General features: G+C 43.4%; 1 protein-coding gene across 1 annotated transcript; it reads left to right on the top strand.

The window, feature by feature from the left end:
- The first annotated feature begins 396 nt into the window (after positions 1-396).
- Positions 397-8,832, top strand: LOC130283005 (protein kinase C delta type-like). The gene is made up of 3 exons (XM_056532098.1): positions 397-969; positions 5,289-5,605; positions 7,547-8,832. The coding sequence occupies exons 1-3, from the start codon at positions 529-531 to the stop codon at positions 8,103-8,105; spliced, it is 1,317 nt and encodes a 438-aa protein (XP_056388073.1). The 5' UTR covers positions 397-528; the 3' UTR covers positions 8,106-8,832.
- Positions 8,833-14,276: the final 5,444 nt, after the last annotated feature.

Below are 14,276 nucleotides of genomic sequence, written 5' to 3'. Positions count from 1 at the left end.
CCAACTTATACAGCACATAAAAGTCACATCACTCTGCTCCATCTACTAATAAAACAGCACTACAAGAACCAGCCATGAATGTCTCCATTTTTCTGGACACTAGGCTATCACCATGATGCCCACATTACAGTGTATATGGATGCACAGGTGGACCACTTGCAGCAGGTGCCACCTGATGTTGCTATGACAACACGTCACCTGGACAACGGCTGTTGTTGTTGTTTACCCACAACTGTCAGTTGGACCGAGCGGACGGACGTCTATAGGATCCCAAAGATGGCGGCTACTGGAGGAAGAGGAGATGGCGAGGAGAGAGGAAAGAAGATGAAGAGAGAAGAGGAGGACGAGGAGGAGGAGAAGAGAGGAGATGAGAGGAAGAAGAAAGAGGTGAGCGAGGAGCTGAAGAGAGGAAAGAAGAGGAAGAGAGAAGAGAGCGAGGAGGTGGAGAAGGAGAGAGGAGCGAAGAGGAAGAGAGAAGAGGAGCACGAGGAGGAGGAGAAGAGAGAAGAGGAGAGGAAGAAGAAAGAGATGAGCGAGGAGCTGAAGAGAGGAAAGAAGAGGAAGAGAGAAGAGAGCGAGGAGGTGGAGAAGGAGAGAGGAGCGAAGAGGAAGAGAGAAGAGGAGCACGAGGAGGAGGAGAAGAGAGAAGAGGAGAGGAAGAAGGAAGATGAGAGCAAGAAGGGGAAGAGAGGGAAGAAGAGGAAGAGAGAAGAGGAGATTGAAGAGGAGGAGAAGAGAGGGAAGAAGAGGAAGAGAGAGGAGGAGGAGAAGAGAGGAGAGGAGAGGAAGAAGGAAAAGGAGAGTGAGGAGGAGGAAAAGAAGAGGAGAGGAGAGGATGCCAGAGTATTGGAGGATGAGGAGCCAAGACCAGGCACCAGTCAGGCCCCCGGAACATCACGCAAATACCCCAAATTTAACATCAAACACCTTACTGTCCATCAGGTATTGGGTAGGGGCAGCTTTGGAGTGGTAAGTTTATTTAAGTTTATTTTGATGTTGAATGGACAATCAATGTAATTTTATCTCATATGTATTTAATGTGCAGCTGAATGTAGGCTATTGCTTTCTGTTATCAGCCCTTATGCTCATGAGGATAGCTGTACATAATGGGGTGAATAACAGACAGTCCAGTAAATAACTAGCCCCCATGATCACTCCTATATATCACATATCTGCAGCACTAGAGACCTCCAGTAATGTTTATATCCCTGTGTGTGACAGATATCGGGCCCTTATATAACGCTACACTGTAATAAGTCCCCATATTAGATCTGGTCTGCTAGAGAGGGGTATTAGACTGTATTAGAGAGTAATCCCTATCTAATTTTCCTTAACTAGTTAGTTACCTTAATAATGATTTTTCTATGTCTGGTAAAATTATTGCCAGAATATAGATGTCGGGGATTTTCCTCCCCATAATATAGTTTTTGGGAGTAAAACTTTTTTTCATTTAGCACCAGCAAGGGCAAAGCTATAGGGAGTGCAGAGGTAATTATACCGGGGCCCTGGTGTCTAACGGGACCCCAAAGCACATCTGCCCTATAAGTGACCAGTATTATAATTGGCAGATGGGGCCCAGAAGCTACAAGTTACACCTCTGAGCACCAGTATATTCAACCACTGCCCTGTGGGATTTTCTGTTGTTTTTCTCTTCATTTATGTATTTTATGATGTATTGTTTACGTATATTTAATAAAATAATGTCTTTTTTTGAGATTGTTGTTGAGAAGTCTTCTTTGTTTCTGTAGAATTTAATGTTTAATGGTATAGTTTGTAGGACATTTATTGACAGAAATTTTGAAAATACATTGGGGGAGATTTAGTAAAACCTGTCTGGTGGAAAAGTTGCTGAGTTGCTCATAGCAACCAATCAGATCGCTTCTTTCATTTTTGAAAAGGCCTGTAAAAAATGAAAGAAGTGATCTGATTGGTTGCTATGGGCAACTCAGCAACTTTTCGTCTGGACAGGTTTTGATAAATCTCCCCATTGTTATTTATCTGCCTGGTTTTCTTATATATATATATGAAAATGGCGCAGCGCTCAAAAATTGTAGGAATGTAGAAAATACTGTGAATTTATTCCTTCATGTCCAACAAAAGGCTTTTTTTGTTGGACATGAAGGAATAAATTCACAGTTTTTTCTACATTTTTTGAGTGCTGCGCCATTTTCTTCTATTGCATGGACTGTGATCTGGTCGGGGGGTGCTGGCACTGTGCACTTTTGGTTCAGTAGTGCAGCATTGACTGAGTAAATATATATATATACTTTTCTTTTTTTTCTTTTTTCCTTAGGGGAGATTGATAAAAACCTGTGCAGAGATAAGGTTGCCCAGTTGCCCATAGCAACCAATCAGATCGTTTTTTATTTTATTTTCAAAGGCCTTTTCAAAATGAAAGAAGTGATATGATTGGTTGCTATGGGCAACTACATTCTGCAGTTTTGTGTGAAATACTCTGAAATAGTTGTGTGAAAAGTTAGGATTTTTTTTTATTCCAGATTCTTTACTTGTAAGAAAGATATAGGATTATATATATAATTTATGCCACATACATTAGGTATTTATGTGCATCTATGTCTACTCTTTGTTGGCATTATTTGTTAAATGTTATTTTACTTTTTTAGGACGTTAACAGGGTTTAGAAATTTGGCAACAATTTTCTAAATGTTATATTTTTAGAGACCAATTCAGTTCAGAAGTGGATCTGAGGGGCCTACGTGTTAGAACCCACTCATTATATGAACTGTACCCCTCAAAGTAATAAAAATGACTATTAGCCGTGAAGTCATGATACTCCGGCCCCTGTATCGCCAGTCATTACGCACACAGCGAGTTTGCTCTGTGCAGTGATGACAGCGGGGTGCCACAGCCGAGATCGCGGGGGTCCCAAGCGCCGGGACCCCCGCGATCAGACATCTTATCCCATATCCTTTGGATAGAGGATAAGATGTCTAGGGTAGGAGTACCCCTTTAAGTACCAGGGCACCAAGATGTATATTTACCTCTAATGAGAGAGATTTATTAAAACCTGTGCAGAGGATAAGTTGACCAGTTGCCCATAGCAACCAATCAGATTGCTTCTTTATTTTTTTTTAAAATGAAAGCAGCGATCTGATTGGTTGCTATGGGCAACTGCTCCACTTTTCCTCTGCACAGGTCTTTATACATCTCCCCCAATGTTCTTAAGGGGTTATCATTCTGATAATACACTGTAACAAAAACCTCCTTATGTCCCTATCATCATGATAACACACTGTAAGAAACCTCCCCATGTAATCACCTTACTACTGGGGTGACACACTGTAACAAACCTCCTCCTCATGTAATCTACTTACTACTGGGGGGACACACTGTAACAAACCTCCTCCTCATGTAATATCCTTACTACTTGGGTGACACACTGTAACAAACCTCCTACTCATGTAATCTCCTTACTACTGGTGTGACACACTGTAACAAAACTCCTCCTCATGTAATTACCTTACTACTGGGGTGACACACTGTAACAAACCTCCTCCTCATGTAATCTTCTTACTACTGGGGTGACACACTGTAACAAAACTTCTCCTCATGTCATCTCCTTACTACTGGAGTGACACACTGTAACAAACCCCCTCCTCATGCAATCTCCTTACTACTGGGGTGACACACTGTAACAAGCCTCCTCCTCATGTAATCTCCTTACTACTTGGGTGACACACTGTAAAAAACCTCCTCCTCATGTAATCTCTTTACTACTGGGGTGACACACTGTAACAAACCCCCTCCTCATGTAATCTCATTACTACTGGGGTGACACACTGTAACAAACCTCCTCCTCGTGTAATCTCCTTACTACTGGGGTGACACACTGAAACAATCCCTCTCCTCATGTAATCTCCTTACTACTGGGGTGACACACTGTAACAAACCTCCTCATCATGCAATATCCTTACTACTGGGATGACACACTGTAACAAACCTCCTCCTCATGTAACCTCCTTAATACTTGGGTGACACACTGTAACAAACCTCCTCATGTAATCTCCTTACTACTGGGGTGACACACTGTAACCAACCCTCTCCTCATGTAATCTCCTTACTACTGGGGTGACACACTGTAACAAACCTCCTCCTCATGTAATCTCCTTACTACTGGGGTGACACACTGTAACCAACCCTCTCCTCATGTAATCTCCTTACTACTGGGGTGACACACTGTAACAAACCTCCTCCTCATGTAATCTCCTTACTACTGGGGTGACACACTGTAACAAGCCTTCTCCTCATGTAATCTCTTTACTACGGTGGTGACACACAGTAACAAACTTCCTCCTCATGTAACCTCCTTACTACTTGGGTGACACACTGTAACAAACCTCCTCATCATGTAATCTCCTTACTACTGGGGTGACACACTGTAACAAACCTCCTCCTCATGTAATATCCTTACTACTGGGATGACACACTGTAACAAACCTCCTCATCATGTAATCTCCTTACTACTGGGGTGACACTGTAACAAATCTACTCCCCATGTAATATCCTTACTACTGGGATGACACACTGTAACAAACCCTCTCCCCATGTAACTTCCTTACTACTGGGGTGACACACTGTAACAAACCTCCTCCTCATGTAATCTCCTCACAACTGGGGTGACACACTGTAACAAACCTCCTCATCATGTAATCTACTTACTACTGGGGTGACACACTGTAACAAACCTCCTCCTCATGTAATCTCCTTACTACTGGGGTGACACACTGTAACAAATCTCCTTCCATGTAATTACCTTACTGGGCTGACATGTGACCTCTCCTCCAGCTCAGCCCCGCCTCCTCTACAGCATCACACAGGTCCTTCAACCACAATCTTTTCTCTCCTCCACAGCTAAGCTCCGCCCCCACACGTGATGATGACATCATCACAGGTCCTACACCTTCAGCATCTAGCAGTCCGGGCCAGGGGAGGAGACGGAGAGAGAGTAAGAACAGAGAGGTCGGGTCGGTCCTGCAGGACTAATGTAATAGGGACGGCGTTCCTCCTGTGGAAAAAACAAAGGAACGCTGTTCCTGCGCGTTCCTGCAGGACTCGAGCCCTGTTTGTTTCACAGAAATTAAATCAAAGTGGAAGTGGAATAAAAAAAAAGTCACTTAACGCTGTAGGGCGTACATTTATGCTAGGTTGGAGATTCCATAGATTTTCTCGTTGTAATGACTCTGTAAATTAACCTATATGGTATTGGAAATACATAATATTTCCCATAGTCTTTCATTTGCTCAATTGCTCCCTTTGCTTTCTTTCAGGTGGGCCTGGCATCAGTCCCCGGCCGAAACAACTACGTCGCCATCAAAGGTATCACCAAAACAGCGGACAATGCAGCAATCCTACAGAGAGAGCGACGGATACTCCTGCTGGCCCGAGACTGCCCGTTCCTGTGTCACCTGTATGCTGCACAGCAGTCTCAGGACCATGCCTTCTTCATCACCGAGTACCTGTCCGGCGGCAGCTTGGAGGCTTTACTCAGAGTGTACAGCAGTCTAAACATCGAAATAGTAAGATTCTTCACAGCAGAGATTGCATGTGGCCTCCATTTCCTTCACAGACAGAACATCGTCCACCGGTAAGTATAACTTCCTTGTCATGTTGTGAATAAGGAATAGGAAAGAGGCCTCCAATACCAGAGAAGATCCAGCACTCAGGTTTGGGTTAAAAATCTTCCAGCTTTATTTTGAATATATTGAAATGTCCAGTGGGCTACAAATTATATAAAAACCAACGCGATTCGCTGATGTCTTTTTCAAGGCTTAAAGGGGCACTGTCATTTTAAAAAACGTTTTATATTTTGTAGTACTACTGATAAAATGACTTTTATTAAAAATACATTTAATTAAAAACATTAAAATTTTACTAAAAAATTAAAATTAAAATAGCCGCCACTAGAGGTCATCTATCTTTATGCAGACAGACTACTCTGTATTTTGCAGCATACTAAATACCATAAAGCATGTTGGTATCCAGTATAGGAGATCACTGCTGCACCACTGCAGCCTTCAGCTGTTCTGAAACTACAACTCCCATGATCGAATTTGTAGTTTTGCAACAGCTGAAGGCACCACTGCTCTAACACAATGCTTTACAAACACTAAAGCTCCAGCTGTTGTAAAACAATCACTCCCAGCATGCTTGAACAGCCAAAGCTTTTTCTGACTCCTGAATGACAAAGAGGCTGATCATACATTCATGAGTATGTAGAAGCTGAATGACACATATAGTGACAGCTATGTTGATTAGCATCCAGCTTTACTAGGAACAGATAGAACATATGTGCATAAAAACTACTGTGCTTTTATCATTGAAATCCTTGCACTAATTTATAAAGATCTATTTTTATATTTACACATTTAATATTATATATACTCACCATAATGTCTTAGGAATACTGCAGGCAAACTCCAATAATCTTCCTCTCTGTGTAACATGTACAGCATGAAACCAGAGAGGAAAGGGTTACAGGAGGGCAGTGATTTGCAGACTGCCAGGCTGCTCCCAGACTCAGAGCAGATGACTTATCCACAGTGAGAGAGAGAGACGCCCCTTCCCCAAGGCAAGAAGACAAAGCAAGTGAGCAAGATATGAATGCTACTTGTTAGGGATATATAGGTCCTAGACCCATAAAATTTATATATGTTTATTATCAGGATTAGGTACTGAGTAACATTTTTTATTTTTTTGGCACAATGACAGGTACGTTTTAAAGTAATGGCCCTCGACACGATATAAATAGTATATAAGAAAAAAGAAAAACCTTTTTGTTTGTGCACCTGTGTAATCACCAACACTTTCAGAGATACAAAAAAAATAACTCCTTATTGACTAACATCATTTTGCAAGGGATGTACACAATAAAGATAAACAATAGATAAGTATAATATAATGGGATACCATGATATTAATAATCATTTAAATGATAATAATAGTATACATAGATAACATAAATCCCACCATATAAACTAATGTTATAAATCCTGTAGTATAGTGGCAGGAGTAAAAAGGCAGCACACAAGAGAGATCCAGCGAGGGGGTTTAATAGAAATACATTATGTCACGCCCCCCTCCCACAGACTTGCATTGTGGGGGCGGGGCGGGACATCACATGGGGGCGGAGTTGGGACATTACAATACTCTGGCCCCATAGTAGTGACCCAGCAGACTCGGAGGCTGCAGCGCTACATGCAGCTCCCACAGGTGCATGCGAGATGGGACCCCCGCAGCGGTGGGACCCCCGCGATCAGACATCTTATCCCCTATTCTTTGGATATGGGATAAGATGTCTTAGGGCCGGAGTACTAGTTTAAGACCATTGGGAATTCTAGTATCCATTTTTAATATCCACAAGCCCTCCCTTGGACATCCCATTAACCGGTTACATCTAAGTGGTGAGCTGTAAAAAATCATTTTTCCTTCTTTATTGTAAATAATCCACCCAACTTTCCATCAGTGAATTTTGAATAATTTTACTATTGTTTTTTATTTATCAATCTTTTTTCTTCTTTAATTGCAGAGATATCAAGCCAGATAACATCATGCTGGATCGAGATGGACACATCTGCATCATAGACCTCGGACTTGCCCAAGATGGCGTCACCTCCTCCAACAAGATCCAAGGAGTGACGGGCACATTACTTTACATGGCCCCAGAGGTGCTCCAGAGGAAGAGATACCATGCAGCGGTTGACTGGTGGAGCCTGGGGATTGTTGTATCCCGGATGTCAGCAGGACGTTCCCCATTCTACTTTGGCTGCGACAGAGAAATGGCTCGCGATTCCATCACCAGAGAGAAGCCTAATATTCCATCTTGGCTCCCTGCTGACCTGAAACATCTCATCAAACAACTGCTGCACAAGAATCCTGAGAAGCGGCTGGGTGTGAACAGGAACATCAGAGACCATCCATTCTTCACCACCATCAACTGGGAGGAACTGGAGCAGAAGAGAGCACAGCCGCCATTTACACCATTCGAGGCAGCTCTGAAGAAGGGAGAACTGCGGTGGTCAGAGGTAGAGACAGCTCTTCACCCCTTGGAAGGATTCTCCTTCATAGCTCCAAGCTGGGAATGGTAAGATCAGCCCACGGCCCAGAGCTCTGTACCATCTGAGTGCTGCACCCAGGAGCGGCCTGTGCTTGTAACACCTCAGCACAGACCTGGTAAGTATCACACATCATCACACATACATTAGGATCACACACATACAGGTAGATAGAAATATACACACAGGTACATATATAGATAGTATAGACACATACACACACACACAACAGATAGGGGTAGATATCGGCTCTGATCCTGGGACTTGTTCCGATCGCCATATTTGGGGTCAGGAAGGAATTTTTCCCCTTTGAGGACAATTGGCTTATTCCTCAAGGGTTTTTTTTGCCTTCCTTGGGATCATCTCAGCCATAAATAGGTCAAGTATGATAAATCTTTAATTTATTACTAAATATTCCCACAAATAAAATAATATAAAAATAAATTATAAAAAAAAAAAGGTATAGCATATAAAGTATTTATAACATATAGTTTTCCATATTAGATAGGTCAGGTACTGGCTTTTGATCCTGGGACTTGTTCCGATCGCCATATTTGGGGTCAGGAAGAAATTTTCCCCCCTTACATAAGGATAATTGGCTCTTTCCTCAAGGGGGTTTTCGTCTTCCTTTGGATCAACACAGTATATAAAAATGCTTTACCTATACATTTATATTTCACACATAGCAAAATAGAACATAACACACATTTCTATGCCTCGCAGTATCCCCAGTATACCCCTCCTATAAATAAAAAGTCCTTTTTTCCTTTTACATCATTGTGTCTGTGTCTTTATTTTCATTGGATGGTCATGTATTGTTTTAATAAACCTCTTTGAGAAGACACCCCCCCCCCCCCCCCAAAAAAAAACAAAAAAAATGTATTTAACCCCTTAACGACCAAGGACGTATATTTACATCCTTGGCCGGCTCCCGCGATATAACGCGGGGTCACGTGGTGACCCCACGTCATATCGGGTCGGTCCCGGCATGTATCTGATTCCGGGAACCGGGGCTAATAGCACGCGGCAGCGATCGCTATTAAACCTGCCCGCCTGCTCAGCGGGGCTGATCGGGACCACCGCAGTGATAATGCGGTGTCCCGATCAGCTGGGACAAGAGCGGAGGTCCTCTTACCTGCCTCCGGCGTGTCCCCTCGGCGATTGATTGCTCCAAGACTGAGATTCAGGCTTGAGCAATCGACCACCGATAACCCTGATCACTGCAAAGCTATGGCTTTGCAGGGATCAGGGTAAAAGATCAGTGTGTGCAGTGTTATAGGTCCCTATGGGAGCTATAACACTGCAAAAAAAAAGGGTAAAAAAAAAAGTTAATAAATGTGATTTAACCCTTTCCTTAATAAAAGTTCAAATCACCCCCCTTTTCCCATAAAAAAAACACCATGTAAATAAAAATAAATATAAACATAGGTGGTAGAAAAAATGAATAAAAAAACGATCAAAAAGTCTGATCAATACAAAAATGATACCGCTAAAAACTTCAGATCATGGCACAAAAAATGAGCCCTCATACCGCCCCATACGCAGAAAAATAAAAAAGGTATAGGGGTCAGAATATGACAATTTTAAACATATAAATTTTTTTGCATGTAGTTATGATTTTTTCCAGAAGTACGACAAAATCAAACCTATATAAGTAGGGTATCATTTTAATCGTATGGACCTACAGAATAAAGATAAGGTGTCATTTTTACCGAAAAATATACTGCGTAGAAACGGAAGCCCCCAAAATTACAAAATGGCGTTTTTTCTTCAATTTTGTCGCACAATGATTATTTTTTTCCGTTTCGCCGTAGATTTTTGGGTAAAATGACTGATGTCACTGCAAAGTAGAATTGGTGGCTCAAAAAATAAGCCATAATATGGATTTCTAGGTGCAAAATTGAAAGGGTTATGATTTTAAAAGGTGAGGAAAAAATGAAAGTGCAAAAACGGAAAAACCAGTGGTCCTTAAGGGGTTAAAAGTGGGCTTCTATGTGGGTGGTCTTTTTAAAAACACGTGTAGAAGTAAAAATAAAAAAGAATCGGGAGGCAGCGCCTCGTGTGTTACCCTCGCAAGGTGGGGGATTCTAGGAATAAAGGAAGTAAACACACCCAGGGTTTGGTCTGGGCGGCCACTCACCTTAGAGAAAAGAAAATGCGCATATCACCCTTAGTTCCGGGGTACCATAGATTTCAGAGGAAGCTGCTCAGCCTAGGGGTGGTCACTGGAAGGGGGCAACCCAACCCGTCCGTATGGATGTCAGAAAGAAAAAAAAAGAAGAAAGCCACCGTATCCAGGCGCTGCTTCGTCCACCAATAATCCAAAGATGCAGGATTTTAAATAAAGATGTAGATTTTATTGCAAATCAATATCTAAAAATGTTTTTGTTGTTTTATTTATTATATATATCTTTTTTTTTTTTTTAAATACTGCATCTGGATTATTGGTGGACGAAGCAGCGTCTAAAAGCATTTTCTAAAAGCATGACCACTATGTATAATGTATGGTGGTCCAAAAATCCATCACATAAAATCTGGTCTGAAGAAGTGGGTGGTCTTCTCAAAGAGGTGGTCTTTTCTAAAGACTTTAATATAAATGTGATACCCTAATTTACGTTTACTACCTGAACCTCCCCTCCCCCATTTTGCTGTTTATCAAGTCATGCTTGATAAACAGATTTGTAAATTACTTCAATGAACAAAATCTTAATCCTTCCAGTACTTATCAGCTGCTGTTATTATCCATAGGAAGTTATTTTCTTTTTGAAATTCCTTTAAGTCTGACCACAGTGTTCTCTGCTGACACCTCTGTCCATGTCAAGAACTGTCCAGAGCAGGAGAGGTTTTCTATGGGGATTTGCTCCTACTCTGGACAGTTCCTAAAATGGACAGAGGTGTCAGCAGAGAGCACTGTGGTCAGACAGAAAGGAAATTCAAAAAGAAAAGAACTTCCTGTGGATCATAACAGCAGCTCATAAATGCTGGAAGGATTAAGATTTTTTTAATAGAAGTAATTTACAAATCTGTTTAACTTTCTGGCACCAGTTGATTTAAACAAAAATGTTTCCAGTGGAGTACCCCTTTAAATCTCCACACACCAGAAATGTGGGCCCCCCCCCCCCCCACCCAGGTAATATGTTTGCTAGGTAAACAGGTAGTACGTTTGCAAGTGGTAAATTAGGTAAGTAGAACATTCTCTAAGTAGGTAGGCAAGTAGTAAGTTTGCAAGTTATTTAGGCAGGTAGTAAGTTCAGTTTGTAGGAAGGCAAGTAAAAGGTTTGCCGCTAGGTAGGTAGGTTACCGTATATACTCAAGTATAAGCCGACCCGAATATGAGCCGAGGCCCCTAATTTCACCCCAAAATCGCAGGAAAAGTTATTGACTCGAGTATAAGCCTAGGGTGGGAAATACATCATCCCCCCCTGTCATCATCCAGACCCCCGTCATTAACACCCTCATCATCATCACCCTGTCATCATCCCCCCTTCATCATCACCCTGTCATCATCCCCCCTTCATCATCACCGCCTGTCATCATCCCCTTGTCATCATCCCACACCCCCCTTCATCATCCCCTTGTCATCATCCCCACCCCCCTTCATCATCCCCTTGTCATCATCCCCTTGTCATCATCCCCACCCCCCTTCATCATCCCCTTGTCATCATCCTCTTGTCATCATCCTCTTGTCATCATCCCACACCCCCCCTTCATCATCCCTCTGTCATCATCCCACACACCCCCCTTCATCATCCCCTTGTCATAATCCCACCCCCCCTTCATCATCCCCTTGTCATCATCACCACATGTCATCATCATCACCGCTTGTCAATGTCTGATACAGTGGTCTTCAACCTGCGGACCTCCAGATGTTTCGAAACTACAACTCCCAGCAAGCCCGGGCAGCCATCGGCTGTCCGGGCTTGCTGGTTTTGAAACCTCTGGAGGTCCTCAGGTTGAAGACCACTGCGGCCTTCGACATCATCCAGCCCCCTCTCACCCCCTTTAGTTCTGTACTCACCTCCGCTCGGCGCTGGTCCGGTGCTGCAGGACTGTCCGGTGGGGAGGTCGTCCGGTGGGTTAGTGGTTCCGGGCTGCCATCTTCAGGCTTCGGGCCCGGAATAGAGGCGTTGCCTTGACGATGACGCAGAGGGACGTTGGTAATCAACGTACCTCTACGTCGTCGTCAAGGCAACGTGACTATTCCGGGCCCAAAGAGCGGAGAAGAGGCCCCCCCGATGAAGATGGCAGCCCGGAACCACTATCCCACCGGACGACCTCCCCACCGGACAGTCCTGCAGCACCAGACCAGCGCCGAGCGGAGATGAGTACAGAACTAAAGGGGGTGAGAGGGGCTGGATGATGTTGAAGGCCGCAGTGGTCTTCAACCTGCGGACCTCCAGAGGTTTCAAAACTACAACTCCCAGCAAGCCAGGACAGCCGATGGCTGCCCGGGCTTGCTGGGAGTTGTAGTCTTGAAACCTCTGGAGGTCCGCAGGTTGAAGACCACTGAGGGCGGAGAGTTCACTCGAGTATAAGCCGAGGGGGGTGTTTTCAGCACGAAAAATCGTGCTGAAAAACTCGGCTTATACTGGAGTATATACGGTATACGTTTGTTAGGTAGGCAGGAAAAGCATTTGCTAGGTAGGTAATATGTTTGGTTGGTAGGTGGGTGGCCACGTTACATTTGGTAGGTAGGCCCTTAGTCCAGTGTTTTCCAAACAGGCTTTGGCTGTTTGGGCATGCTGGGAGTTGTAGTTTTGCAACAGCTGGAGGCACTCAGGTTGGGAAACACTGGACTAAGGGCCCAACTACCCACCAAAATGCCACCTTCTGCTGCAAAACTCTAACTTCCAGCTTAAGACTGTCCGAGCATGCTGGGAGTTGTAGTTTTGCAACAGATGGAGAGACAATGTTTCGAAAACACTGCCGTAGTTAGTGTTTCCCAACCTGTGGGCCTCCAGCTGTTGCAAAACTACAACTCCCAGCATGCCCGGACAGTCTTAAGCTGGGAGTTAGAGTTTTTCAACAGCTGAAGGCACCCAGGTTGGAAAACAATGGACTAAGGACCTACCTACCACACCTGAGTGTCTCCAGCTGTTGCAGAACTATAACTCCCAGCATGCCTGGACAGCTAAAGACTGTCAGGGGAATGCTGGGAGTTGTAGTTTTGCAACAGCTGGAAGTCCCCAGGTTGGAAAATACTGACTAAGGCAGTGTTTTCAAAACAGTGTCTCTCCAGGTGGTCCAAAACTACAACTCCCAGCATTCCCGGACAGTCTCTAGCTGTCAAGGCATGCTGGAAGTTATAGTTTTGCAACAGCTGGAGGCACACTTATTTGTAAAACTGGTGCTGAAACAATGATGACACTGAGCGCACCGTGATTCACTGACCTGCAGGAAAAGCAGAAGGCGGCGAACAGAGAACGGGACACCAATATTGGAGCAACGGGGGAGCATAGACAGTTGAGTTAGTTTCTTTTGGAATAATTTTCATCCCTGGCACAGTGGATAAAACTAAAATAAAATACTAAAAAAGCCAGCAAGTAGAAGTAAAACGTCCGTCTTTATTCAGGGTTCTTCCTTAAAAGCCTTCATGGTGGCAGACAAACCGTGAACATATCAAAAATATGAAATATTGCACAAACAGAGGGGGGTCCCAAGCATGGCTGACGCGTTTCTGATCTATCAATCCTTACTCATAGCCTGTAGATCCTCAAATGAGGCACCCTTATATACTCCAGGGCATTTTCCCCATTCCCACAGGAAGGGGAGGGACAGGTCCACATCACATGTGCGCGTGATTAAAACAAAAACATGGGACCAAACACAGATAAATTATTCGGAGACATATCAGTAATGTAATATTAAATCTGTTTTGCTATTTAGACCATGGGGTTGAATGCAATTCAAAAGATAAATCCACATGATTTCCCTATTGTGGAGGGATCGAATATGGTCACCTCCCCTTTTATTTAGCTTCACCTTCTCAATGCCTGAGAACCTGAGGGAAGTGGTGTCTGAATTATGACATATTAGAAAATGTTTAGATATGTTAGAAATGTTCGAGCTTAAAGGGCCAGCAGCATGTCTAATGTGCTCTTGCATGCGTTTTTAAGGGACCTTTTGGTGGAACCCACATATGTTAAGTGACATTGTGTGCACATGATTTTATATACAACAAAAGTGCTATCACAGTTTATAAAG

The sequence above is a fragment of the Hyla sarda genome, chromosome 7 (genome assembly GCF_029499605.1).
Source record: "Hyla sarda isolate aHylSar1 chromosome 7, aHylSar1.hap1, whole genome shotgun sequence".
Classification (NCBI taxonomy): Eukaryota; Metazoa; Chordata; class Amphibia; order Anura; family Hylidae; genus Hyla; species Hyla sarda.
This window is presented reverse-complemented; position numbering and strand designations above follow the sequence as displayed.